This window comes from Melanerpes formicivorus, unplaced genomic scaffold, assembly GCF_026170545.1.
Source record: "Melanerpes formicivorus ecotype bairdi unplaced genomic scaffold, bMelFor1.0.p_v2 SCAF_19, whole genome shotgun sequence".
NCBI classification, from domain to species: domain Eukaryota; kingdom Metazoa; phylum Chordata; class Aves; order Piciformes; family Picidae; genus Melanerpes; species Melanerpes formicivorus.
The window spans coordinates 11618422-11643706 of NW_027142371.1; the positions used below are offsets into that span (position 1 = coordinate 11618422).

The window sequence follows — 25285 nt, forward strand, 5'->3', positions numbered from 1 at the left end:
GGCACAGCTTGAGACTGTGTCCTCTTGTTCTGGTGCTGGTTGCCTGGGAGAAAAGACCACCCTCCACCTGGCTACAACCTCCCTTCAGGTAGCTGTAGACAATGATAGTTGTGCTGGCAGCTGTTAAACGCCTGGCTTTCAATTCTGCAGAATAAAGACAACTATCTCCACTCGGGGTGTGAATTTGGCTTTTTGCTCACTGGTGCAGAACCCACATGAGGGACCACACTACTGCCACCATTTCATCTGATGCCAAATGCAGAACAGCATTAAAGGTGCTTGAGCCCTGGAGCAGGCTGCCCAGAGCAGCTGTGGAGTCTCCTTCTCTGCAGAGATTCCAAATCCACCTGGACATTGTGATCCCGGGCAACCTGCTGTGGGTGACCCTGCTTTAGCTGGGGTTTATAGACTAGATGGTCCCCAGAGGTCACTTCCAACCACACCACTCTGTGATTTGGGACAGTGCTTGCCTCCATGACCGGCCCAAGGAGCTCTAAAGTTTGAGAGCAGTCAATAAGGTCAGTAAGAACCATCGGAAGGCGCGGGCTCTGCGCCCCGCTCCCGCCTCCTGTGGCACGACTGCAGCGCGGCCCAAAGGCGCGGTAAACCCCGCCGGAAACCTCCCCCTCCTCCAGGGAAAAGGCCGCAGAGGGCCTTTCCCCGCCTCGTCTCGCCCCGCCCGAGGAGCGGCCCGCGGCCCGCCACCCCCTCCTCCCGGCCGGCAGGAGCCGCTGCGGGCGGCGGCGCGGCGCGGGGCGGCGATGGGCGAGGCGGAGGGCGGCTCGGCGAGCGCTGTGGAGAAGCCGCCGCTGCCCGCGGCCGGGCCCGGGGCCGCCGCGGCGGTCGCTGCCGCTGCGGCCGCTGTTGCAGCTGCCGCTGCGGCCGCAGCTGCCGCCCCGGAGCCCGGCGTGCCGGCGGAGGAGGCGGTGGTGGTGTGGAGCCCTGAAGTGGAGGTTTGCCTCTTCCACGCCATGCTGGGCCACAAGCCCGTAGGTGAGAGCAGGCCGCGGCCGAGCCGCGGTCTCGAGTAGCGGCGCTGGCCGGGGTAGAGAACCATACGCGGGGCCGGGCCAGGGGCCTGCCCGGGGAGGGGGCTGGCGGCCCGGCCGCGCTGCGGTGCTGCCCCTAGCGGCCTCTCGGGCTCGAGCCCGCAGCGTGAGAGGCCGAGGGCCCCCCGGGGCTTCTCCCGACCGTGGTGGGACCCGTGGGACGGGAGCCGCCGAACCTGGCTGGCCTCTCCATCCAGCCCTCCGGAAGCACAGAGCCAGCGCTGTTGGCTCCGTTCTGCCGTCGCCTTTCCTGACGTGCTGCTTAATCCATGGCTTGTTTCTTGGAGCTTCTAGAAGCCCTGGCTGCTGCCACATGTCATCATTGGGCATCCTCAGCCCCTCTTCAGAATCGCACCTACAACGTGAGGTGAAGTGTCAGCCAGGCAGGGCTGCCTAGGTAGCCGCGTCTTTCTCCCATAGATTTCCTTGTAACGATAGAATTGTGGGTTGGAGGTATTTTTGTTGGTGGTGGTTTTGGTTTCGTTGTGTGGTCTAAGTAAAACTGTTAGTCGTGTTAATTGCATGGAGTTTTTCTCCCCAGGTGTGAATCGCCATTTCCACATGATTTGTATCCGAGATAAATTCAGCCAGAATATTGGACGGCAGATTTCTTCCAAAGTAATTTGGGACCATCTGAGCACCATGTATGACATGCAGGCTCTTGTGAGTATAAAGGCTTGATGCATCCATCTTTTTATTACTCATAGTTCAGTAGTTTTGACAGGCCAAAATCACTGGGCTTGTGTGTTTCCCATTATTAAGAATTTTGTGTTGTTCCAGTGAGTTGATGGCTTTTTCCCTGTATAAAAGCACATTAAGTAGGAGACAATGAAATCTATAGTGGTTTAGACTTTTTTTTCTCCATACTGTGTTTTCACTTTATTAAAGTTGCCTAAATGCTGATCCAGTGAATGCTTACACAGGTACTTAAGTGTCAACAGTGAAGTTATAATGTAAGAATATGCCTGGGTTTGGTTCCAGAAATTAACTCAAATGATCATGCATCATGATCTCTAATGTCTTGACCAAAATTGTCTTAAATAATTGTGCATCATGATCTCAGAATAGCTTGACCTTAGTTTGACAGTTTGACATCAGCAGCTTCCCAATTCTCTACTGGCTGAACTATCTTGTTAAGAGCTGCTTAGCCCCTAATTGCAAGTAAAAGAGATTTTGATATTGCACTTCTAAATCCAAATTAAAGTTTTAAGCAAAGCCATTCATGGACCTCTTTCTTTTCTTTCTAAGCACGAATCTGAGATTCTTCCATTCCCTAATATAGAGAAGAATTTTGCTCTTCCTGATGAAATGATTCAAGAAGTGAGAGAAGGTAAGATATGATAGCAGTTTCTTCTTGGTTGCTCTTACCTCATTTCAGAATAGGTAGTTCAACAAAACTCCCCCCAAAAACAGAAGGTAGCATGCCAGTCTAAGGTCATTCTTTCAGACTGGGGTGTGAGGCCTAGTAAAAAAGGGGAAGTGTTATACAGATAAAAGTTGATCTCATTAATTTTTAATCAGTTGACTGAAGGAAATCATCAAGGAAAGAATCACACTGCTTGTGCTCTTCACATTTTATCAGCCTGTGTGATCCACCACTGCAGGAAACAGGCTAGCAAGACAGAGAGATCTTTGGGCAGATTCCACACTGTATCACAGTATCACTAAGGTTGGAAGAAACCTCAAAGATCATTGAGTCCAACCTGTCACCACAGACCCCATGACTAGACCATGGCACCAAGTGTCAGGTCCAGTCCCCTCCTGAACACCTCCAGGGACGGTGACTCCGCCACCTCCCTGGGCAGCACATTCCAGTGATGAATGACTCTCTCCTTATCTTTTAAAATGTAATGTAGTTGGGATGCTAATATAGCACAAATGGGTTCTATTTGTGCCATTTGGATTCATCTCCTGGGTATGCACAAAATATCCACATGCATCACTGACAGCCCTCTACAGAGTGAAAGGCAAAATGTGGTTCTTTGCAAGGTGATTAGCAGTTTGTTGTGGGGTTTTAGCACTTCGTTGGGGTGTCTCTAATGTTACTTCAGACCACAATTCTTGCTAAAATAAGTGACCTGCACACTTCAGTGTGGTTCATTTTTGTAGCAAGATCTTTCTTGAAAGAGTAGGAGCTATGGAGCAACACCTTCTGAATATAATTTATATTTTCCTGATACAATTTTTTTGTATGGATGATGAAATAATGCCATTAAAGAGCAAATCAGCTAACAGTGAAAAATATACCCCAGGAATATACCTACTGAATAGCTGCAGTTTGGGTAGCAGGGGAAACTTGCTTTTTGGCCATGGACTTGGACCTTATGCTGGTATAACCACCTCACTTTCAGGTATTACTATCTTGTTATGGTTCAGAAGCCTTAGTTGTAAAAGTATTACTGGTTTATAATATCTGATAGATCTTTTTTTACAAGGTTGTTTCTGCAGTGGTGTTAAAATCTATGGAAACCAAAATCATAGTGAAATGTTTAGAGGCCTTTGTGCAGATTCATTGTGGTTTCATTGCACTGTGAAACCATCTCTTTGTGGTTCTACTTTGAGATTTACCTGCTTGAGAGTCCAGATCTCTCTCACTCATGATAAGCCTTTCTGTGTTGGCTAAACTGAAGAGAAGCATACAGCACTTTGACAGAAATTTTTAGGCTGAGGTTAGCTGTATTTCCAAAGTTTAGCTCTGTGTGTGTTATCCAAGGTAGGAGCCGGGAAGTTCAAGCACCTGCCAGAGGACTTCTTGGGATATTTGAAACTACAGTGGAATGCTTCTCAGTTACTAGCTATACTAAACTTTAGACTGAAAACTGAGTATGACATCATAACATACCCAAGGCATTGTAATGTTTTTCCTGTCAGTAATTTCATTGGAACTTCTTGTCATGGGCCTTCCAGTATCTGAAGGGAGCCTACAAGAAGGCTGGGGAGGGACTTCTCAGGATATCAGGTAGTGATAGAACTAGGGGGAATGGAATGAAGCTGGAGGTGGGGAGATTCAGGCTGGAGGTGAGGAGGAAGTTCTTCACCATGAGAGTGGTGAAATCCTGGAGTGGGTTGTCCAGGGAGGTGGTTGAGGCCCCATCCCTGAAGGTGTTTAAGACCAGGCTGGACGAGGCTCTGGCCAGGCTGATCTAGTGTGGGGTGTCCCTGCCCATGGCAGGGGGGCTGGAACTAGATGATCCTTGTGGTGCCTTTCAACCCTGACTGATACTGTGATTATCTCGTACAGTGTTCTGTGTCATGCACTGGTGAAGCTTTGCTGATGGTGATTGCACTGAAGATTTGTTAACATTCTGCACATATGCTGAGGCTACTAATCCAGGAATAAGGACATCTGAATGTGTGGCTCTTTGAAATAATCTCACCACTGTGTAACAATTCTTTCTGCAGGAAAAGTGATGATGGAAGAGGAAGTGAAAGAGGAAATAAAAGAAGAGATGGAAACACATGCAGGTCCAGAAGAAGGTAAATTTGTCACTCTCTACTGTGTAATACGAGATTAAAACCCAGCTGTAACTCTGAGATGCTAATGTCAAAATGTAAATCCCAAATCTGGTGTGCATTGTGATTTGTATTCAGACTTAGCAGATGCTCATGCCAAGAACTGGAGTGATTTAAGAATGCACAGAATAAGCACTTGCCAATATCTGATACTTGAAAGATTTCTTCTTTGCTCCTAATTCTTATGTACAAAGATGTATAGCTTTGGAGTGTTTTGATTTTAAGATGTGCTTGGCAGAACCCTGGGAATCTGAAGTAATCCAAGAATCTTTGAAAGAAAGTTGAGTCCAGTTTTAGTGACCCTAAATCCTCTGTATGTGGATGTTTGTACTAATGGGGGAGAAGCAGGGCCTGTAAATCAGAAAGGATGGTAAGATTGTGCGCTGAAATAGGAAGGTGGGCAGAGTGGGGCGTTGTTTGATTTGCATTATCTCGCTGCTTTCAAATACAAGGCTTATTTTTCCTAACACTTTGCTGTAGAACAAAAATAAATGTGACCAGTAGGGATTCTGTTTACCTTACCAGACCAAGAGAAGTGTCAACTATATGACTCCATAATATTTATGTCACAGACCAAGCGGTGTTTTGAGATTGAGTGTAATAAAAAGATCTAAAGATGTATTTTTAAGCTATATTAAACTGCACAGTGGGTGTTCACTTTTAAAATCTCTCTACACTCCCAAATGTAACGACCATTGCTGGCTATAAAGTTCATAGATTTGGTTCTGTAAATGTTCCTATTAAGTCTTCTAAGTGCTGTTTAATTGCTCTTAATGAATTTCACTTTTAGCCTGTCAAACTACATGCCTGTCTTTAAAGCAAATAATAAAAGCAAGACGTGCCTTTCTTACAGAAGATTTTTTTTTCCTTTAAAAATCAAAATACTATTTAACTGGTGATTAAATATGCTGAGAATTGATTGATCCAAAAAGTTTGATGTAATATATATATATATATAAAAAGAAATCTGCTATCACTTCTTGTTTGCCTGTGTGTCTGACTCTGATCTGGAATCATTACTTTGATCCTATTTCAGTTTTTACACCCTCTGGAAGTTTAGGAAAAACAACTGAAAAGCCAAGCAGCAAAGAGAAAGAGAAAACTTCATCAGATCCTGGGTCCAAAGAAGGATCTGATAAGAGGAAGCGCAACAGAGTCACTGAGAAGGTCTTAAACGCCAACAGTAACCCTTCCAGCCCAAGTGCTGCCAAGCGACGCAGAACATAGAGCTGGGAGAGAGAGGAGTGATAAACTGGAGCACTCAAAACGAGTAGCGGGACAGTCGCTAACTAAACTTTTTCAGAAAGGAAGAGATACCTGAGCCAGGTATTTGAAGAATCTGCACCTCGGTGTTAGATGTGCAAGACTTTGTCTCTCCTGATGTGGCCCTGAGCACTGGCCACTTCCCAGCGTGGTGCTGGTGGGGTTCAGAGTTCGTGTATGTGACAATTCCAAGTGGGAACATTTCAGACCAGTAACGCTCTGTCTCGGCACAGTTCAGGAAACAAGTGCTCAGTGAACACAGTTCATGAAGAGCTTAGGTTATCTCTGTAAAGCTTGGGGGGAAGGGGTTATTTTTCTGCCATTGCATTGTTGCTGTCTGAATGTTACAAGACCCTCTGTGGGTAATGGCATTTGGGCATTTTGACTTCCTACAGACACAGCGTTTGTTTCAAATGCTTGAATTGGTTGGTTCAGTAAAACTAAAGTTCTTTTAAATACAGAAAAATACTGAGTTGAAGTATTTTTATGGCTTTTTTTGCTCCATTTGCTGGAGGAACAGTTGCTTCTTTCACCCTTAGTAATGTAACATCAATTTTTCTAAGTTTCTTTACCTTAAGGTGTATATATTTTATATATATTTATATATATATATATACACACACACACACACACATCCTAAGGTGAAAATTGTAATGGCCCTAGACACAGCAATTAATAAGTGTCTTGAATAAAATAGCTATTTTTTGGATCACTTGCATGGTTCTGTAAGGGATCAGCTGAGCTGTGCATGAACCTGGAGATGTTGCTCCACCCATTTGTAATCTAGTAGTATAAAAGTAGGGTTTGTACTTCATTATTTATTTTTTAAAGCAGTTTTAGTTGATGTTAATGGAATTGGTGTTCCAAAATGTTAATGTTGTTCTACTTCAGAATCTCAACTGACACTGTAAGGCTTATCTTTTATATACTAGAATATCCAGATTTGATGAAGTTACTATTTTTGTGTTGTGAAAAGAGGGACAGCAGTCACCAAACACGTTAAATGGTGAATGAAGTAGCTGAAATGTTACTGAATTTGCTTCACCATATTAACTATCACTTAATAAAAAGAAGAACTACTTCTTAATCTGTCAGTATTGCCCTCAAGGTGAGGGACTAGGAATCTCTCCTAGTTTTGCTGTTACTCTAGGTACGTAGCCAAGTTCTTGTCTGCCTTACTTGCTTCACTTGTTTTATACCAAGAATAAATTTAACTTGTTTTTATTTTACTAAATGGTAATTGTTGTGTAACTTGATTCAAATTGGGCCCAACTTATTTTGGAAGTTATTTAGGTACCTTGTGCCTTTAGTGAAATTGGTCAAAAGTGCCTACCTGTGTGTTTGGAGGGTTTTCTAATAGCTTTGTCTGAATCTTATGAACCATAACCCTGTTATTTCTAGAACATATTTGATAGGAAATCCTGGCCTGTTGTCAGCTTCTGGACTAGAGGATTGTCTCAGTTCTAACTGCAGTTGAGAAGTTGTGAGTTGAGGAGATGAAGTTTTTGTTGCAGTCTTTTGACAGCTCACCTCTCCTCCCTCCCCTGCACACTGGTGAGCTCTAGGTCACAACTTGCAGTGATGACCACTACAGCCACTTTCACAGTGTGATGCTCACTGATTTAGAGTCTGAAATACAGAGAGGGTATGAGATGCCTTGAATTCAGTGCTGTGCTCTAATAACCCCTGCAGAAATGTCCCATGACATTGCCAGCTGAAGAGCTCTGTGGATCTGTTTGCGATAGAGATGCTACAGGTGGCTCAGAGGTTTTCTGGGTGGGTACAAATTGAACTTCTGTAATTCTATGTAAGGAAGCTTCAGGGGTTTATTTTGGTGTTTAAGAAAAACACGATTTTATTTGGTATTATCAAACTAGCAGTAGTTATGTCGTTTACAGATCTGTCATGAAAGTGAGTGGATCAAGACGGGATGAGGACAGCTACCGTTACTACGGTGTCGCTTTGTGTGGCCTGGGCGAGGGGTATACAGCCTGTTCAGGAGCCCATGCTGCTGCCCAGTGACAGGATAGATGAAAAAGAACAGATTTACATTTTTTTCCTCAGGCGGACGCGCCGCAAGGAAGGATCCCGGAGATGCGCTGCCGCACGGCTACCTGCGGAAAGGGAGCGGGCGGGCGCAGGGACCGCGATGCGACGTGGACGCCAGCCAATGAGGTGCGCCGAACAGGGTGACCGCCAATGAGGTGCTGCTCCGTAGAAGGGGGCGGGGCGTGCCGGTGCCTCCTGTGCCCCCGTTCCCCCCTCCCCACACGTGCTCGGCTTTGTGCTGGGCGGGCGGGCGGCCCCCTCCGCTCCTTTCGCTTTCCCTTTCCCCTCCCGCCCCGCTCTCATGGCGGCCTGGTTCAGCTTCAGGGCGGAGGAGGACGATCCGGAGGACGAGGCGTGCTTCTGGCAGTACGACTCCACTTGGGAGGAAGAGGAAGAGAACGAAGAGGAGGATGGCGAAGGCGGCGAGCCGGAGAGAGCGGAGGCGGCAGCCGAGGAGGAGCCGGAGGATGTGGGGGAGCAGCCGGTGTCGAGCTGGGCGCGGGGCGCCCTGCAGGCCCAGGTGGGTGCCGGGGCCGTGTGAGGGTCCCCGGAGAGGAAGCAGGGCACAGAGCAGGGCCTCCGAGGTGGGGCGGCATAAGAGAGTGTCTTCCCTGCCCACCCTGAGCTACTCGGGCTCCTCAGCCGCTCCCGGCTCCTGCTCCGCGCCGCTCGCCGCGGTTCCCTCGCGGCTGCAGAGGCAAGCGATTAGATGTCTGGAGTGCTGCTGCCAGGGCTACTGCAGTCCGTGGGACCGACCGGGATACTTTGAGACTGGTGTGCACGCGTGGATCTTCTCAGGCCACTCACTTTGTGTGCAGTCGCTGTATTCGGGCTCCTTCTCTAGTATCCGGATTCTCTGTCAGGAGCTGGAGCAGCTTAAAAGACTTACAGGAACCCCGAGGTTTGTTGTCTTGGCAGTGGTTGCTAGACTATAATTCTGTCCTCATCTTGATGAAGCAAATTCTCAAGGAGCTGAGACCTCTGGCCCCTTAAGAACCGAGCTTTGAGGGTAGCGAGGGCAAAGGTGTGCTGTGACTTCATAGCCCCATTAGATTCCCGTGAGCCGGCTTTTAATGTATTGCTTTGCCCACCATTCCCAATAGGCTGGATATTCCACCCCCTAAGTACAAGTTCTGTCTCCTGCGTGGTACCTGCCAGCTCACTGCCTTCTCATAGCCCCTGGATTTGATGTTATGACATTGGTGTTCTTCAGCAGCTCCTTCCTTTCACCTTTATTGTTGCTATCTTTGTACCTTTTGTACTCTTCTGCGCCATGGGTAAAAAGCCATCACGTAACATCTCCCTTTCAAAAAGGAGCTGTACTCTTTTATTTCATTTAGATTTGGGGGTTTTGGTTAAAACAACTCTGGGAAAAAAAGGCCAAACAAAAAGCCCACTGATGTTTTAAAAGCTGCAGGTATGTCTTCAGTTATGATGGATGAGTTAGTGCTGCAAAATGTGAACACTTGTGTCTGGTGCCTTTAAAATAACGTTAATTTGAAATGAGAGGGACTGGTGAGGCTTATCTGAGATTCCTGCCTTCAGCAGGAATCTTTTTGAGCTTTGCATGGAGCGTCAGTAATTTCTTCTACAGCACTGCTTTGGCAAATGCAAAATTACATCTGTCTTTTGCGGTGTCTTCTGGGTGAGTTGAAAGGCACTACGGTCCTTTAACTCCTCCCCTTAACAGGAAAGAGAAACTAGTCCTTGAGTTTCGTTTCTGCAACTCCTCCATAGTCTTAGAATATAAACAGGCAGATAAGCCTTTCCTAGTGAGTGCATTATTAAAGGAGTTGAATATTCTTTTTTTTTTTCTTCCATAAGCATTGAGATGTTTAAATAACCTCCCTTTTGAGAAGGTGAAATAAAGCTGTGCAGCAGAGTATTCCAGACACTGCAGTTTTGTAGGAATTCACAGTTCTTTGCAAACAAAATCCAGGTTGAAATGCAACAGATGTTCATGCCCATATCTGCATCTTCATGGGCTTTACAGCAGGGAACATAGCGAGGGCCTTGGCTGTGAAAGATCACAGTATTTTAGGTGGAAGAGCTGTAACACTTCAAGACTCTAGAGGTAGGGATTTGCTTTGATGTGTTTTGCATTGTTTGAGGGCACCCTGTCAGTGTTGCAGGTGGCTGGAGTTCTGGGTTTGTTCACAAGTTTTATTGCTTCTGGACCATTCAGATTGTTCCTTCTGAATGTGGTGGTTGTTCAGATTTGTTTATTTTGTTCTGTTTGGTTGTTTGTGTTTTTTTTATTTAGAGCAACTTCTGGGTTGTGACAGCTGTAAAAGGAAGGATCATTTTTTTTTCCAGTCCAGTGAGAGGACTTTCCAAGCTTTGCCTTACAGAGAAGAATGTTACCCCTGAGACTTGCAGCCCCTGGAATATTGCTCTGCATCTTTAAAGAGTTATTCCTTCAGTGACAAATGTGTAGTCACCTCTGACAGTGCCTGAAGCATTTTTAAGGGCAGTGAGAATGAATACAAGAAAAAGAGCCAGTGAAATCTTCTGCTTAGCCATTTATACATTTACAAACCTGCCAAAGGCAGTTTCCAAAATCAGTTCCTACTTCTGCTTATGTTACACTAATTGTCCTTCTTCTCCCCTCAGCCTAGATGGTATACTTGGTGGCAGAAGCTGCTAAGGTTTTTTTTCAATACTGAGGTTAGAATTTTATTATTATTATTATTCTTTTCACTCCATGCTTTCAAAGCTCTCCTTTTGTCTTTGCATTTCACTTGTGTCTCTGCAACTACCCCATAGCTGTAGTTTGCAATTCCTGCAGGTTGTCTTGTCAGCTCTTTGGCATTTTGTTGCTTTTAGCTTCTGAGTGTTGGAAAAACCTTGGAGTTTGGTCTCATTTTCAAATAAAAATGACTTCTTGTTGCATGGGGTTCGTGTTCTGCTGTTCAGATCCATGTTTTAATCATGAGGCTTACAGTTCTGCCCTCTAACTCCTCATCAGCAAGAGGTTTTGATTGCTGTTCCTGGATTCTCTCCTTGTTCTCTCCTTGTTCTCATCCCTGTGCCTTGTTCACAGTCCACTTCATCCCTTTTGGCTGCAGCTGCTTTTCAGTTTTCAGCCAAATCCTGTTTGTGTTAGCTTTGTTCTCTGCTTTCCTCATGCTCTATGCACAGCAATGCTTCTTTCTGTCTGATGAGTTGCAGGTTTGAGGAAAAATCCATTTAGGTTGCTTGTCAGTGCTGTAAGAGATAAGGGGGGGTTGATTAATGCATGCAAATTTCAGCCTTGCAGTTCAGCTTATCTTTCTAACCTGGAAAGAAAGGGAAGGTTATGTTTCTGTGTGGCAGAAACAAGTTTATTGTAGAGACCCAAGACCATCACCTGCTTGGAGAGAGAGCTGAGTTTTGCTCTGTCTGCTTGCCCATCTTGTTCTTTCCAGTGCTGTGCTCCATAATGCCTTTCTCCTGGATCAAGCTTCTTCCTAGACAAGCCTTAAGCACTTTGCATCGTGGCATTACACCTGTCTCTGTCTTTATGCTTTAGCCTTCAGCAAACCAGTTCTTCTTCCAAACTGCAGCCAGTCTATTGGTAGCCTGTCCCAGCTGACTCTGTTAAAGGATGCTATTTTTTTAGACCCTTAAGTGTACAGGATATCTGGAGATTGATTCTTCTGTAATTGGGAACAAAAATGATCAGTAATTCCACATGTATCAGCATTTCACCTTTGGAGTTCAGAAGTTAAAAGTCAAAAGCACTGATGGACTTCAAAGTGCCAAATCCCATCTTGAAGAAGAGAAAAATACTGATCTGTTCTGGCTGAACTTGTTTCTTAGTCTTCTGTTTTCAGCCACTTGGGTTTTTTTTACCTGGATGTCAGATGTGTTTATAGTTGTGTGGTGCATTCCTGGGTAGGTTCTGGGGATGGACACCAGTGCTTGGCTTTCTAATCCTGTATGGGCTGTGGGAAGTTCTACCACCTATTTTGGTCTGCGTTGTCACATATCAAAAGGAAATGTGTTGCAATGTAGACAGGCATTATTTTAGGTCATCACAAGTTATTACATTAAAAAAACCCAACTGGAGCTGTATTTAATTGCTGCCACCAAAGCACAGGGCAATCACAGTGTGTGAATGTCATTTAAAAAGTGCTGCATTGGTGTCCTCCTTTTGTGCATAAAGGTTTGATCTCCCAAATCTCAAAGTCCCAATGTGGTGGGGGATGGAAGGGACCTCTGGGGATCATCCAGTCCAAGCCCTCTGCTACAGCAGGGTCACCCACAGCAAATTGCACAGGATCACAATGTCCAGGCAGGTTTGGAATCTCTCCACAGTATTTATGGGAAGCCTGCTCCAGGACTCCAGCACCCTCACTGGAAACAAGTTCTCCCTTATGTTTGTGAGGAACGTCCTGGGTTCCAGTTTGTGCCTTTTGGCCCTTGTCCTGTTGCTGGGTACCACAAAAAAGAATCTGTTCCCATCCTCTTGACCCTGCCCTTTCAATGGTGATCAGCTTTGAGAAGATCCCCTCTTGGTCTGCTTGTCTCCAGTCCTAACAGCCCCAGGCCTTTTGGCCTTTCCTTCTTATGGATGCTGCAGTCCCCACAGCCTCTTCATGGCCTCTGTTGGACTGTGCATGCTTCATAAATTTCAAGTATTAACAATCAGCAGTGTGGCTGAATGGATGACTTCATTACAACAAGGTGTTGGAAAATCTAATCAGGTTCCTGCCTTAATAATTAATGAGCCAGCGTTGTCTAGAAAGTGATTGTGCTTTTTCATTTTCCTCTGTGCAAATGAGGTTGAGGTATCAAATGAAGCTAAAAATAATCACCTGGGAGAGTATTTACTGCTTTTTTTTTTCTTCTAAGTCTCTTAGAATGCTTATTTTACCAGAGCCTGTGCATCTTCTCCCTGTTCCACACAGCCTCTGCTCTTGCTGTGAGCTGCCACTGAATGCTCTAACCCTGCACTGTGCTTCACGTGGGGAGGGTCCCTTTATTCCTGAGGAGCCATCACTTTGGTGCTTCTGCTTTTGCAGAACACTTTTAAGTGCTTTCATGGCTTGGGTCAAGATAGTTTAGCCCTCAGCAAGATTAGACCTGTCTGTGTGGCTTGTGAAGTGTAACAAAAATCTCTTCTCATTGAGCTAAGCCACTGTAGGGGGAAAGAAAAAGAAGAGAGAATTTGTGTAAATCAGTTAAAATGCCTTTTAAATTAGGGCATACTTGCAGCTTTGGTTTCTCTGAAGTTCAGAGAGAGAAATGAAGCTGTTCTTTGTGATTCCTGTCCAAATACTCCATTTGGAATGAATTCAGCACATTTGTATGAGGAGAACCTGACACCTACTTGTCAGGTGGACATGGCACCACAGTTGTGGGTTTTTTTTCCCCTCTATAGCAATTTGAATTATGAATAAAAGCAAGTAGATTCAGCTGTAACTAGATAAATCTGTCACTTGGCAACTAATAGGGATGTTGTGAGTCACTGCTGTGGATATTCTTACTTTATTTATATATATATATATATTTCATTAGTGAAGTTGGGTTTCAAAATGTTCCAACTCGATGCCTTTTGTTTCTAGGAGCAAAGATCAAATTCATCACCACTGTTCCAGAGGGGTTTTCAGGTAGGTTTTGACATATAGAGATAAGCAATAATGAAGATGGAGATTGGAACAGAAAACCAATAAAATAAATAGCTAATATGCCTGTGTGGCTCAGGCTGAGGGAGCTGGGGTTGTTCAGCCTGGAGAACAGAAGGCTTCAGGCAGACCTAATAGCAGCTTTCCAGTACCTGAAGGGGGCCTAGAAGAAGGCTGCAGTGGGACTGTTTCCAAAGGCCTGCAGTGATAGGATGAGGGGCAATGGTTTGAAGTGAGAGAAGGGAAGATTTGGATTGGATATTAGGAGCAAGTTCTGCACTGTGAGGGTACTGGAACACTGCAACAGGTTCCCCAGTGAGGTAGTTGAGGCCCTATCCCTGGTCAGGCTTGACAAGGCTCTGAGCAACCTGCTCTAGGGGAGGATGTCCCTGCTGACTGCAGAGGGGTTGAGCTAGATGACCTTTGGAGGTCCCTTCCAACCCAAACCATTCCATGATTCTATGATTATTGTCCACTGTCTAGATCAGCACAGTGCTAAATCAGCAAGGCTGCTTATAAGCGTGAAGCAAAGGTAAACTCTTTATTTCAGGAATGTCTGTAGGGAAGGAAAGCCTTGAATTTAGCAGACAGTTCTGCATCTTCAATTCTGCCATTTTAAAATCTGTTCCCTGCCTTGACTAGGGTCTGTAGTGACTCAGGGCTTATTTAGTCATGTTGTAAAACCTTTATGTGGAGGAAGAAAATGGCATTTTGCTATTTGGGATTTCCAGCTGGTTCTGACCATTTCTGTAGGGAAAGCCAGCTGGGATGCATAAAATGTAAAGACCTTAATCATAAGACTAGAGAGAAAACTGAATATTTTGTTTAAAGGAGGCGATGCAAACTTCTCTTACTCCAAAGAGGTCTTCAGGAATGCAGAAAACCAACTGCAGTAACAAATGGGCTGGTTTGGGGGGGTGCTGGGGAGTGGTAGGCAAGGGAACATGTGTGAGAGAGATTTCACAGTATACCAAGGTTGGAAGAGACCTCAAAGATCATCGAGTCCAACCTGTCACCACAGACCTCATGACTAGACCATGGCACCAAGTGCCACATCCAATCCCCTCTTGAACACCTCCAGGGACGGTGACTCCATCACCCCCCTGGGCAACATTTCAGGTGCATTATACCCTTTTTATGAATAGGTTTTGATAAAATACTGAGGGTTTTTTTGGGTGTGTGGGTTTTATTATATATATTTTTTAAAGGAATGAGACAACTTATATTTTACCACCAGACTAGAATATGTCTTAGTGGTTTTAACTTTCTGTGGAAACCTTAGGCTTTGGTCATGAGAATACTAGGTGTAATTCTCTGTTAACTTTAGGAAATAACATATGTGGGAGCCATGAAGTGGATGCTGAATTCAGTCAGTGGGTTGGGTTTGGGGTTGGTGATTTTGCAGAGGACAACTTCATTCTGGACCTCTGATTTGTCTCTTTCCTCCAGCTCTCGGGTGGTCGCAACTGGAACGCAGCGAAAGACCTGCAGAGATACAGACATCATTACCTGGTACTGGCTAAATGAGGCTGAACATCCCCTTGAGGCCTTCCTCCCTGCATGCTATGTTTAGGAACACGTTCTAGATTTGTGGGCAGCCTTTTGTCTTTACGTTGGCAGGCTCAGAACCTCGCAAGGGTTTCGTTTGTGTGAGGGAGAGGGGACGGTGTGCGTGGGGGGGTGCGCTGGAAACCAGCTCTGCCTTCCCGAAGGGCGTTTCAAGGATTTAGATAGAAACCATCAGGCAATCTTGAGGGGAAAACAGGGAGAAGTGTGGAAGTGAATAGTGCCTTTGAAAAGACTGCTGCTTGCTGATTTCTTGTTCTCATCTCCAGGGCTTGGTAGAATCAGAAAATGAGGAGGAGGAAGAGATGTGGAACTTAAGCTTTTACAAGAATGAGATTCGCTTTTTGCCCCACGGTGAGTAGCTTGGGTTTGGTGCACCTCTGCTGCAGCTGGGTGCATTCAAGAGGAGCTTGGAATCAGAGAATCAATAAGGCTGGAAAGGACCTCAGAGGTCATCAAGTCCAACCTATCACCCAACACCTTCGCATGTTTTGAACACCTTCAGATAAGGGCGTTTCAACCACCCCCCTGGGGAGCTTGTTCCAGTGTTTGACAACCCTCTCAGGGAAGAAATTTTCCCTAATGTCCAATCTAAACCTTCCCTGGTGCAATTCAAGGCCATTTCCTCTCATCCCACCACTTGTTACTAGGGATAAGAGACCACCCCCCACTTGGCTCCAACCTCCTTTCAGGGAGCTGTTGGCAGTAAGAAGGTCCACGCTCAGCCTCAGGTTGTTCAGTTGGAGGAGCTAATGCTTTCATGTGATGCCCTGGTCCTGGATAATGAGCCTCCTGGGGTGACTGGCTAACTTTAATTTGATGTAATTCCTTCTTGCCTGACTTTCCTTTTTTCAGGTTTGTATATTGACACCCTGCTTGAATGTTGGAAGAACAACTATGATGTTCTGGAAGATAACCATTCTTACATACAGTGGTAAACTGTCTGCATGAACGTAGTGTCTGTCTTCAGCTGTGCCTCTTGTAACAGTTTGTGTTCTTGAATTCAGCTTCCCAAAGAGGCAGGGAATTACTCCTAAGTAAAACCTGTACCCAACTTGATTTTTGACTTCTGTTCTTCTGGCATGGGGATCTGGAGACACAGGTTTCCAGTGGAGCTGTGGCAATAGATTTCAGCCACGCTTGATCTTACAGCTTACAATCATGGAATCAATAAGGTTGGAAAAGACCTCAGAGATCATCAAATCCAACCTATCACCCAACACTTCATGACTACCTAAACCATGGCACCAAGTGCCACATCCAGTCCCCTCTTGAACACCTCCAGGGATGGTGAATCCACCACCTCCCTGGGCAGCACATTCCAATGGCAAATTACTCTTGCTGGGAAGAACTTTCTCCTCACCTCCAGCCTAAACTTCCCCTGGTGCAGCTTGAGACTGTGTCCTCTTGTTCTAGTGCTGGTTGCCTGGGAGAAGAGATCAACCCCCACCTGGCTACAGCCTCCCTTCAGGTAGTTGTAGAGAGCACATAAGTGCACAACAAAGTATTAGGGCAGCCATAGAGAGATCCAAATAAGCAAAGGATCTTGGTGTAGGCAGTGCTTTTATGGGAGAGATTTTTTACATAGTAAGTTATTTTTGTGTCAGTAAAGGTGTGAGTTCTCCAGGATATAGATCTCAGGTGACAGTTTTTGGAATGTTTTGGGTTTTTTTTTTAGTTTTATCAAAATGGGTGCCCTGGATAGGATGTTGGATTTGCTCATCTGGGCTGAAAGTTTCTTCCCCTTCAGGTTATTCCCTTTACGTGAACGTGGGATGAACAGGCATGCCAGACCACTCACCTGGAAAGAAATCCAGGTATTGAAAGTTTCTGCCTTTATTTGATGAGGGGATCTTGGCTATGTTTAGTTTTTCCCTAATGTCTTACCCCTGAGGTGTAGGCTTTTCTCTTTGCATCCTTGGGGCCTGACTGTGAATGGAGCTCACTCAAACACTATTCAGCATTTGTGTCATGTAGCTACACCAGCAACCAAACCAGTGACATGGATTCATGGAATGGTTTGGATTGGAAAGAACTTAGATCATCTAGTTCCAACCCCTCTGCCATGGGCAGGGACACCTTCCATGAGACCAGGTTGGTCAAAGTCTCATCCACCCTGGCCTTGAACACCTCCAGGGAGGGGACATCCACAACCTCCCTGAGCAGCCTGTTCCAGTGTCTCACCACCCTCACTGGAAAGAATTTCTTCCTAATCTCCAGTCTCAATCTCCCCTCTGCAAGCATTCCCTCGTCCTAAGACTACAGGTTCTTGTAACAAGTCCCTCCCCAGCTCTTCTGTAGGTCCCTTCAGGTACTGGAAGGCTGCTCTGAGGTCTCCCCAGAGCTGCCTGTTCTCCAGGCTGAACAGCCCCAACTCTCGCAGCCTCAAGCCTTGATGATGATTCGGGTGCCACTTGAACCGGCGCGGGGAAGTTGGGAGTTGCACCTTGTGCTCATTGGTCTGTCTTGTTTTCAGGCCTTCAAGAAGTCCAAGGAAGTCATGCAGAGGTTTGTACGTGCTTACCAGCTCATGCTGAGATTTTATGGAATCATTCTGGTCAATGAGGAAACTGGAGAGCTCAGGAGAGCAGAGAACTGGGCTGAACGGTTTCAAAACTTGAATCGGTAAGTTTCTGTTTATACCTCTGGTTGTTTGCTACAGCCAGGTGCTTCTCTGAGAAGAAACAAGTCAAAAGTCAAAGACAGTCTTCAGCTGCTGAGGAATGGAGGCTTTTGTTGATTTAAAAAGAAAAACAAAAACATGAGCTAGCTCTGAAGTATTTTCAACTTGTCTCAGCCTCTGAGAGTAGGGCACCACACTCTAGGTGACTTTAGTGATGAGTACAAGGGAGCTAGTTGAGACTGGTTTTCGTTTTGTTGTGGTTTGAGCCTTCACTGGAGTTGAAGAGCTCAGATGACAGCAAATTGATACTTCCTCCCTTGCCCCTCCCCTCCTCCCCCTTTTCCTGATAAGGAAAGTGAAAAGGGATGGAGGTGGAGCTACAAAACCAAAGTAGTAATCTGGAGTCAGTTTGGAAGTAAGAGAAATAAATTTTTTTAACAAAGCATATATATATATATAGCAGTAGCAGGGAGGGTTTACAAGGGCAAGGGATAAGGATGAATAGGAAAACACAGAAAACCAAACCTTGATAGCCTTGTATTTCCCTGGATGTGCATGGATTTCAGTCCTTTAGAGAAGCATGGATGCAGCCTGGAGAGGGAAAGCCAGGCCCAACCACATGGCCAGTGCAGGAAAGCAGCAGCAGCTGATGTCTTTTAGACCAGGGGAGGTAGAAGAAGAGAGCAAATGCTAGCAGTGTCCTCCTTTTTATGGGCTTGCTGGACAGAGGAAGGGGGAGTGGAATAGACCACCTTTGACCTGGGGGACCCCTCCTCCTGGAAGGGGGAAACCAAGTCCCTCTGTTCACCTGGATCAGGTTTTATCCATCTGGGATGGGTGTGACCCAGCACACTTTCATATCCAGTGCAGCTGTTAACAGCAGGTGTTCATCATGTTGGTCTCCTGAGATATGAAAGAGGCTTGGGCACGTTAAGATTCACTGTGGCAGAGCTTGTGTTTTAAAACTGTATTTTAAGCAGGAATCATTGAAATACTTTCACAGGTAGCCAGACTGTCTTTGTAGCATTCTGTTGAAGTACAAAGAGTGTTGCCATAGGCTTCCCTGATGGTTTATAAAGCTGCCTCAATGTGTGGAAAAGGCTTTGAGTCCTTGGTCAAGAAGTGCTCTGCAGATTGATGGTAGTGTTCTTATATTGTTACAGATCTTACAGAGCTACTGATGACCCTTCATATTCCAGAACCCCAGGGATATTAACAAGGGCTCTGCAAGGACTGGGCATACTCCTGAAAGAAAGACTCACTTGAAGCCTGTCAAATATAAAGACAAATAAAGCTGTGTCTAGCTTGAGCCCCTAAGTCAGGGATTTCTGGCAGCACCCTTGCATGCTCATATTACATTTTTCTACAGGCTTACCCTGCAGGGTCAGGGACAGGATATTGGGCTGCTTGGACATAACAGCCACAATACTGGGTCAGTCATCTGCTGGTAGGTGATGCAGAAAGGCAGAAGCTTTTCAAGCAGTTGAGAAGGTTAATCTGAGCAGCCCAACAAGGGTGAGGAGGGTGCTACTGAAGGCCGGCAGCAGCAGTAGGTGCTTTAAATGTAAGCCTGCTTATGCTCCCATCTGCATTGTCAGTAGTCTTTAACAGATAACAGGCAGTAAGGCATTGCCCCAGAGGTCTGTAGTGACTTGTGAGGCTTTCACTTCCCTTATCTGTTTCGTTCAGGTTCAGCCACAACAATCTGCGGATCACTCGCATCCTGAAGTGCCTGGGGGAGATGGGTTATGAACACTATCAAGTGCACTTGGTAAAGTTTTTCCTCACAGAAACTCTTGTTAAGGAGACACTACCAAATGTCAAGAAAAGTGCCTTGGATTATTTCCTCTTCACCATCAGAAACAAAAGGGAGAGAAGGGAACTGGTGCACTATGCTTGGCAACACTTCAGACCTCAAAGCAGCTTCGTGTGGGGGCCGCATGACAAACTCTTGAAGTACAGACCCCGCTCTGCCAAGTCACAGCTGCACCAAAAGGCTGAAGATAAACAGGAAACTCCTGGTGAAAAACCTGAGAGTTCTGTGGAAAAGGATCAGAGCCAGGCTCTAGAGAAGGAACAGGAAGCTGGAGATGCTGCAGACTTGCAGCCTGAAGTGAATAATGATGTCAAAGAGAAGATAAGTGAATGTGCTTTGAAGGGAGGAGGTGATGAGGAGAAGAAAGAGGTTTCACTCACCCAGCAGGAAGAAAAGGGTTTAAACAGCGAGGGAGGAGATGAGGAAGAGAAGAAAGAGGTTTCACTTGCCCAGCAGGAAGAGAAGGGTTTAAACAGCAAGGGAGGAGATGATGAAGAGAAGAAAGAGGTTTCACTTGCCCAGCAGGAAGAGAAGGATTTAAACAATGAGGGAGGAGATGGCGAAGACGAGAAAGAAGCTTCACTTACCCAGCGGGAGGAGAAGGATTTAAACAGTGATGCTGAAGAAGTGCAAGGTACAGCGGAGAATGATTGCACAAAGGAGAGCAAGAAGAGGAAGCTGGATGCAAATCTGGCAGATACTAAAAGGAGTGGAGCCCTGAAGAGCCCTGACATTGAAAACATTGCCCGCAACCTAGGAGAGTGTGCAATCGATGCAGAGATCCCCTCCCCAGTCCCCCTCTCGGGAGCAGAGGAGGACCAAGCAATGCTGGAAGGCCACGATGCGAGCACCAAAGGCTCGGCGGCGCCAGAGATCGCTGATGCCGCTGTAAAACGGAGGAAAGTTGATAAAAAAGCATCCAGAGGCAAAACCTACAACTTGGCCATAAACCTGAACATGGGGCCCTCTGCCTCCAGTGCCAAGGCAAACCCATCTGCTGCAAGCACCGAGGCTGAAAATGGAAATGTCAGTGAGAAGAACGCAAGTAGGGAAGTAGCAAGTGAGAAGAGTAGCAATGATGCAAATCCTGGGGCTGAGAGACCCCTGGTTGCTTCCAAGCTCCCCGAGGCTGGCTTGTCTTCTTCAGTAAGTGATGGCTTGGAGTCGAGTGGATACAAAGTCACAGCCAAGGGTGATCAGCACCACTGTAACAGCATGCTCCTGGAAGCCAAAAGCGAGGTAGATGCAGTAGAACGGCATCAAAAGGTAGAAAATGCAAGTGAAAAAGGGCAAGCAGAAGTCATGGGCAAGAAACAAGTTCTGGAGAGTCTTGAGCAAAGCATGGCATCCACTTGTCCTGAAGAAGACAGTGCTGGGGTTGCAACACAAAAACCTGAAAGCTCTGAGCGTGCAGCAGAGCCTTCTGAAGAGCAGGTAGCAGCAAAGTGAGTCCAGCATGGCAAGCACTGGAGCAAGCAGAGATGACACTGCCCTAACTGCCAGGAGCCAGCTGTACTGATTTGGCTAGCAGAAGTACCCAGGAGAATAAACTGCTTATTCTTTGGGCTGATCCAGGCTAGCCCCTGTCTGACTTCCTTCCACACAGTTTTTAATCATATGTAGTAACTTCACCCCTGGGTTACCCTAAAGAGGAAAGCTCATGCAGTCACCCTCACAGACAGGCTGTGTGTCCTGTTGCTCTGTTTTTTATCTGATGTTCAGGACTACCTTGGAGCAATGGGGATTTTTGCACTTCAATTTTGGTATATCCCTTCTTTAAGAGAGGAGGAAAAGTGATCTGTTTCCTTGTTTGAGCTGGTCCAGTGTTTATTAAACAGATGATTTTCAACGTAAGGATGACCTAATTTGCCAGGCCTTTCTATCACCATTGAAGTTCTGTTGATTATTTTGAAAGGCTGTCCCTTCCTGGGAGATTTCCTCCTGGCAGAGAGGCTGTTTGCCTGAAAGATGCTGTTCTCTAGGGTGCAAAGTGCTGAGTAATTTGCTCTCTTTATCCCCCACAGAAGTTTCTTTTAGTGCTTGCTAGAGTTGTTAAGAACATGAATTATCTGCTGATTTCTAAGAGGAGAAACTTTCAGGCTTCACATCAAGCTGTTTAGAGCTCTCCCCAAGAGAAGAGTTCTTCTCCACCACATTCAGACCCTTGATAGTCACTCACAGATACTCATGCTCAAGGACCTGCCTTCCTCAACTGCCAAAACAAGAGCAAGCATTTGCCACTGCATTTTTGCTGTTCATTTTCAGTGGCCTGTGGGGCCACCTTTCTGCCAGCCCATTGCATGGAGTTAGCTGTGTCAGACTCTTCCCACTTCCTAGTTAGGGCAGGATTGTTTTACCACTAATGATCAGAGTGTCAGACAGTGAGGGCATGCTCGAGTGCAGCATGTCTGGCAGCCACTGGGCTTTGTGGGGCACTTAATTGAAACTTTAATTGGAGGAGGTATGCTTGTCTGGTTCATTTATTTACAACCCTCAAGAATTTACTTTGAGTCCTTGCCAGCTATTTGCCTGCCTTAATGTTCCTGACCTCCCTGTTAGCTCTTGTGCCTGACTTACACAATACTCAGCCAAGTCTGAAGGAGCATTAAACAATTTAGCACTTTTACTCCTGGAGATTTACAGCAGAGGAAACCATTTTCAAGAGCCAGAAGGTCTGGACTTGCTGTTTGCTCAGCTTGTTTGGTTTGGGGCTTTTTAGCTGCTTTTTGGTTTGTGTAGGAGATGGTAGAGGCTGGCTCACTCACCTTGCCATGGAGCTGCTGCAGTAGCTGCACAATGTTCAGGTTTTTCCTCTCTGCTACAACTCTTAGGAAGTTTCCTCTTTCAAGGAATTTGATCAGTGACTTGCCTTCCCCGTGGGTCCTGCTCTAGGATGCCACATACATGTGTGGGAGTGAAAGTTCTGCAAGCTTCACATCTATCTTTTGTGGTCACATTGCTGGAAAAAAGGCTTTTAATGCTCTTGAAAAACTTTGGTTTGGTTATTTGCTTTGGTTTGTTTGGGTTTTCTTCTTATGAACAAATGGAGTTGAATAGCCAGTGAGGACAGCACTTAACTACAGATGTAAATACTTGAAGATGTTGGGGGGGAGGAGGGGGAGGGGGAAAAGAAAATCTTTCATAAAAGATTCAAAAGAAATTGTTAATCATGGCTTTTTTGTACAGATTTCTAGTCACTTTTTTTATTTAATGAGCTTTCCATTGTGAAGATTGTGCTCAGCTGGGGCACAGAGCATAAATCTTATTATGGTGATGTGTGATTTGGGTTCTGTGTTTGATGTGGGAGTTCACTGTGAGCCCTAGTCTGGAGTGCTCAAGCCAAGCTGTTCCCTGTCATGATCAGATGTAGAGTTTTGGGTGTAGGTGTTTGCAGTGAGTTCACAGAATGTTTTCCAGCACTTGGAGCTGTATCCTGCAGTCTGTTACATTAATGTCACCTATTAAAGCATGACTTTGAGGCATACCAGTTTCCACTTACAGTTTGTTGGTTGTGGTTTTTTGTCTTTGAGGGCTGGACATGACCCCATCTGTCCCCATCACCGTCACACCCTCTAGCCATCTGCTGTTGCTTGGGCATCTCCAGCAAGTGGGTGCCTGGGGCTGTCTGGTGTTCCCAAGCTCAGCTATAAAGCAGAGGTCTGGTGGACTCACCATGAGATTAACCTGCTGCTTGTTGCATGTGGAGATAATGCTCAGCATTCCTCCACCTCTGAAATGTGGGCAAGGGAATGTTTGTGGGGGAAAGACATCCCCACTCCATCCTTTTTGTTTAATGATGTGATTTGGAATGTTTCCATGTTCCCTGTCTTGGCCCTAAGCTGCCATCTTCCCAGGTGTGTGTTTGATGCTCTGTAGAGCCAGCAAGGATGACTTCTGCCTGCTGGCTCTGAGAGCTTCTCAGATGGGCAGCTGCCTGGCCTGCATGTGGAGACTTTGGTCTAGTGAGCCTAGGACACAAGCACAAGAGTGTTTTTGAGGTGATCACTTCTGTAAGTTGCTGAGTCCCTTCAGCTCTGCTCCCTCTGCCTGGGAATGTGGAAGGAGAGGAGAGGAGGGCTTGTCCTCCCCTTGGCCTGTGAGGTGGAGTTGAAGATGAATACTCCCAGGGCTCTTCTCTTGCTGGTCATGGGCAGGCTGAGCTTGCAACAACAATGTGTGACCAAGGAATTTGGATCTGCTTTGCCCTCTCTCCCTGCTAGTTGGCCTCAGTATGAAGGAGGAGGTACCAGCTCTGCAGAGCAGTTCATGAGACTGCACCACACTCCTCTGAGGTTTGTGGTGTCTAATAAGGCATCCAATTTGCTTTGAAGCCATCCAGAGACATACAGACACACACTCCTTTTCTGCCCTCAGCTGCCTGCTCTGCAGAATCTTGTGGGAACTTTATGCTTCTATTGAGGTTGGTGGAACCAGCTGTTCCTGGGGAGCTGGACAGGCACACACTGTGTGCTCCTAGAAACCTCTTGGTGTAAGGATGCCAAACCCAAAGCTGGGATTTCAGTTTCTAAGCTTTTCTCTTTCTGCTTCTCTCCTAGTGCTAACTAAATGAGTTGTGTCACCTCAAGCCTGATGAATCTTGCCACTGTTTGTCTCCACTTCCAGGCCCTGCTGTGGATGAAAATGGCTTTAATCAATACTGGGAAGCACAAAGCTATTTGCAGGAGATGTCATTGTGAATATATTGCCATGTGGGCTCACCTTGCTGGGAACTGTCATCCTGGTCCTTCCTTGCAAATATTTCAAAGGCAGTTCCTCTTTGTGGCTCTCAGAAGGCTTCTCCTTTCACTTCTTCCTTGTATCTGTCAGCAGTCATCCGTCCTCCAGTCAGGATCCATCACTTTCTCAAGAAATCTGTTGTCATTCTTTAGATCTCCCTGGGAAGACAACAGAACAAAAAGGAAACCCCACAGCAAGAGCAGCTGTGAGTGCATCTCCAGAGTTGTTAAACCATCTCACAAGGCAGTAAGTGCATTTCCCTGTAGTGCTTCTTGCACTCATTGCAGGTAGATTAGTTTCTCTAGTGAAGTTAGATAGCCTCAGGCACTGAATAACACTCTCTCTTTCTCTTGCTTTTTATCTGTCTGGCACTGAGGCGGTGATGGGCTCTGAGAAATGGTCCAGGTGAGACCTAAGGAACATTTTTATCTCAGCTGGAACAGCCTGATTTTGTTCCTGTGGCACGTCTGTGAGTGTGGCCTTTCTGTAGCTCCCTCCCTGTTTGCTCAAGGCTGGGGCTGCCCAGAAGGGCATGAATGAGAGCTTCTCTTCCTGACTGACTGCTGCTCCCCCTCCTTCTCCCACCTCTTTCCCAAATCTCCTCTCTCCTCCCAGCTCAGCCCCTCTTGCCAGTTCTCCTGAGCTCTGCCCCTCCAGCTGGAGCCACAGGTTTATCTGGAGGCAAGGAGTTTCTCCTTTGTAAGCTGAGACCCAGGAGGAGGGATCTGCTGGACCCTGGAGGGGAAAGTGTTTAGCAGCCCAGGAGGAGTGAAGAGAGGCAGAGCCTAGGCACCATGGCTGGATTCTCCACTCTTGGGCTTCTCTTTCTGTGTCAGCTATTAGCCACAGCATCAGCTCAGGTAAGAAGCCTCATTTATGTCTTATGCTCAAGAAAGAAATTCTACAAGGTAAAGACTTAGTGATCTGTGTATGTTATAGCTGCAGCATTACATGTGGCAATAGACAGGAGGCTGAAGTTGATTTGAAGTGTTTGTTGCCTGTGCTGTTACCCAGGGAGTGCCTGGCAAAAGCACCTCAGGTTTTGTACCCACAGGGGTAG

At 46.1% G+C, this 25285-nt stretch overlaps 3 protein-coding genes across 6 annotated transcripts in view; all 3 read left to right on the forward strand.

Moving 5' to 3' along the window:
- Positions 1-727: 727 nt before the first annotated feature.
- MRGBP (MRG domain binding protein) lies at positions 728-7059 on the forward strand. The gene is made up of 5 exons (XM_068150075.1): positions 728-993; positions 1591-1712; positions 2298-2379; positions 4452-4526; positions 5599-7059. The coding sequence occupies exons 1-5, from the start codon at positions 762-764 to the stop codon at positions 5787-5789; spliced, it is 702 nt and encodes a 233-aa protein (XP_068006176.1). The 5' UTR covers positions 728-761; the 3' UTR covers positions 5790-7059.
- Positions 7060-7740: 681 nt separating this feature from the next.
- Positions 7741-22986, forward strand: OGFR (opioid growth factor receptor). 4 transcript variants are annotated; one of them, XM_068150076.1, is made up of 10 exons: positions 7741-8000; positions 8193-8394; positions 10488-10541; positions 13424-13468; positions 14933-14995; positions 15319-15403; positions 15905-15983; positions 16800-16866; positions 17526-17674; positions 19362-22986. In XM_068150076.1, exons 1-10 carry the CDS (start codon positions 7756-7758, stop codon positions 20935-20937), a joined length of 2565 nt encoding a protein of 854 aa, XP_068006177.1. In that variant the 5' UTR covers positions 7741-7755; the 3' UTR covers positions 20938-22986. The 4 variants fall into 4 exon arrangements, with proteins under 4 accessions (XP_068006177.1, XP_068006178.1, XP_068006179.1 ...); XM_068150077.1 differs by lacking the exon at positions 10488-10541; XM_068150080.1 differs by lacking the exon at positions 7741-8000 and having other exon boundaries at positions 8199-8394; positions 10493-10541.
- Positions 22987-24840: 1854 nt separating this feature from the next.
- Positions 24841-25285, forward strand: part of COL9A3 (collagen type IX alpha 3 chain) — a 43846-nt gene continuing 43401 nt past the window's right edge. The window contains exon 1 of the mRNA XM_068150081.1: positions 24841-25085. Coding sequence (XP_068006182.1) covers positions 25020-25085 — 66 coding nt within the window. The 5' untranslated portion in view covers positions 24841-25019. The remainder of the gene's footprint in view (positions 25086-25285) is intronic.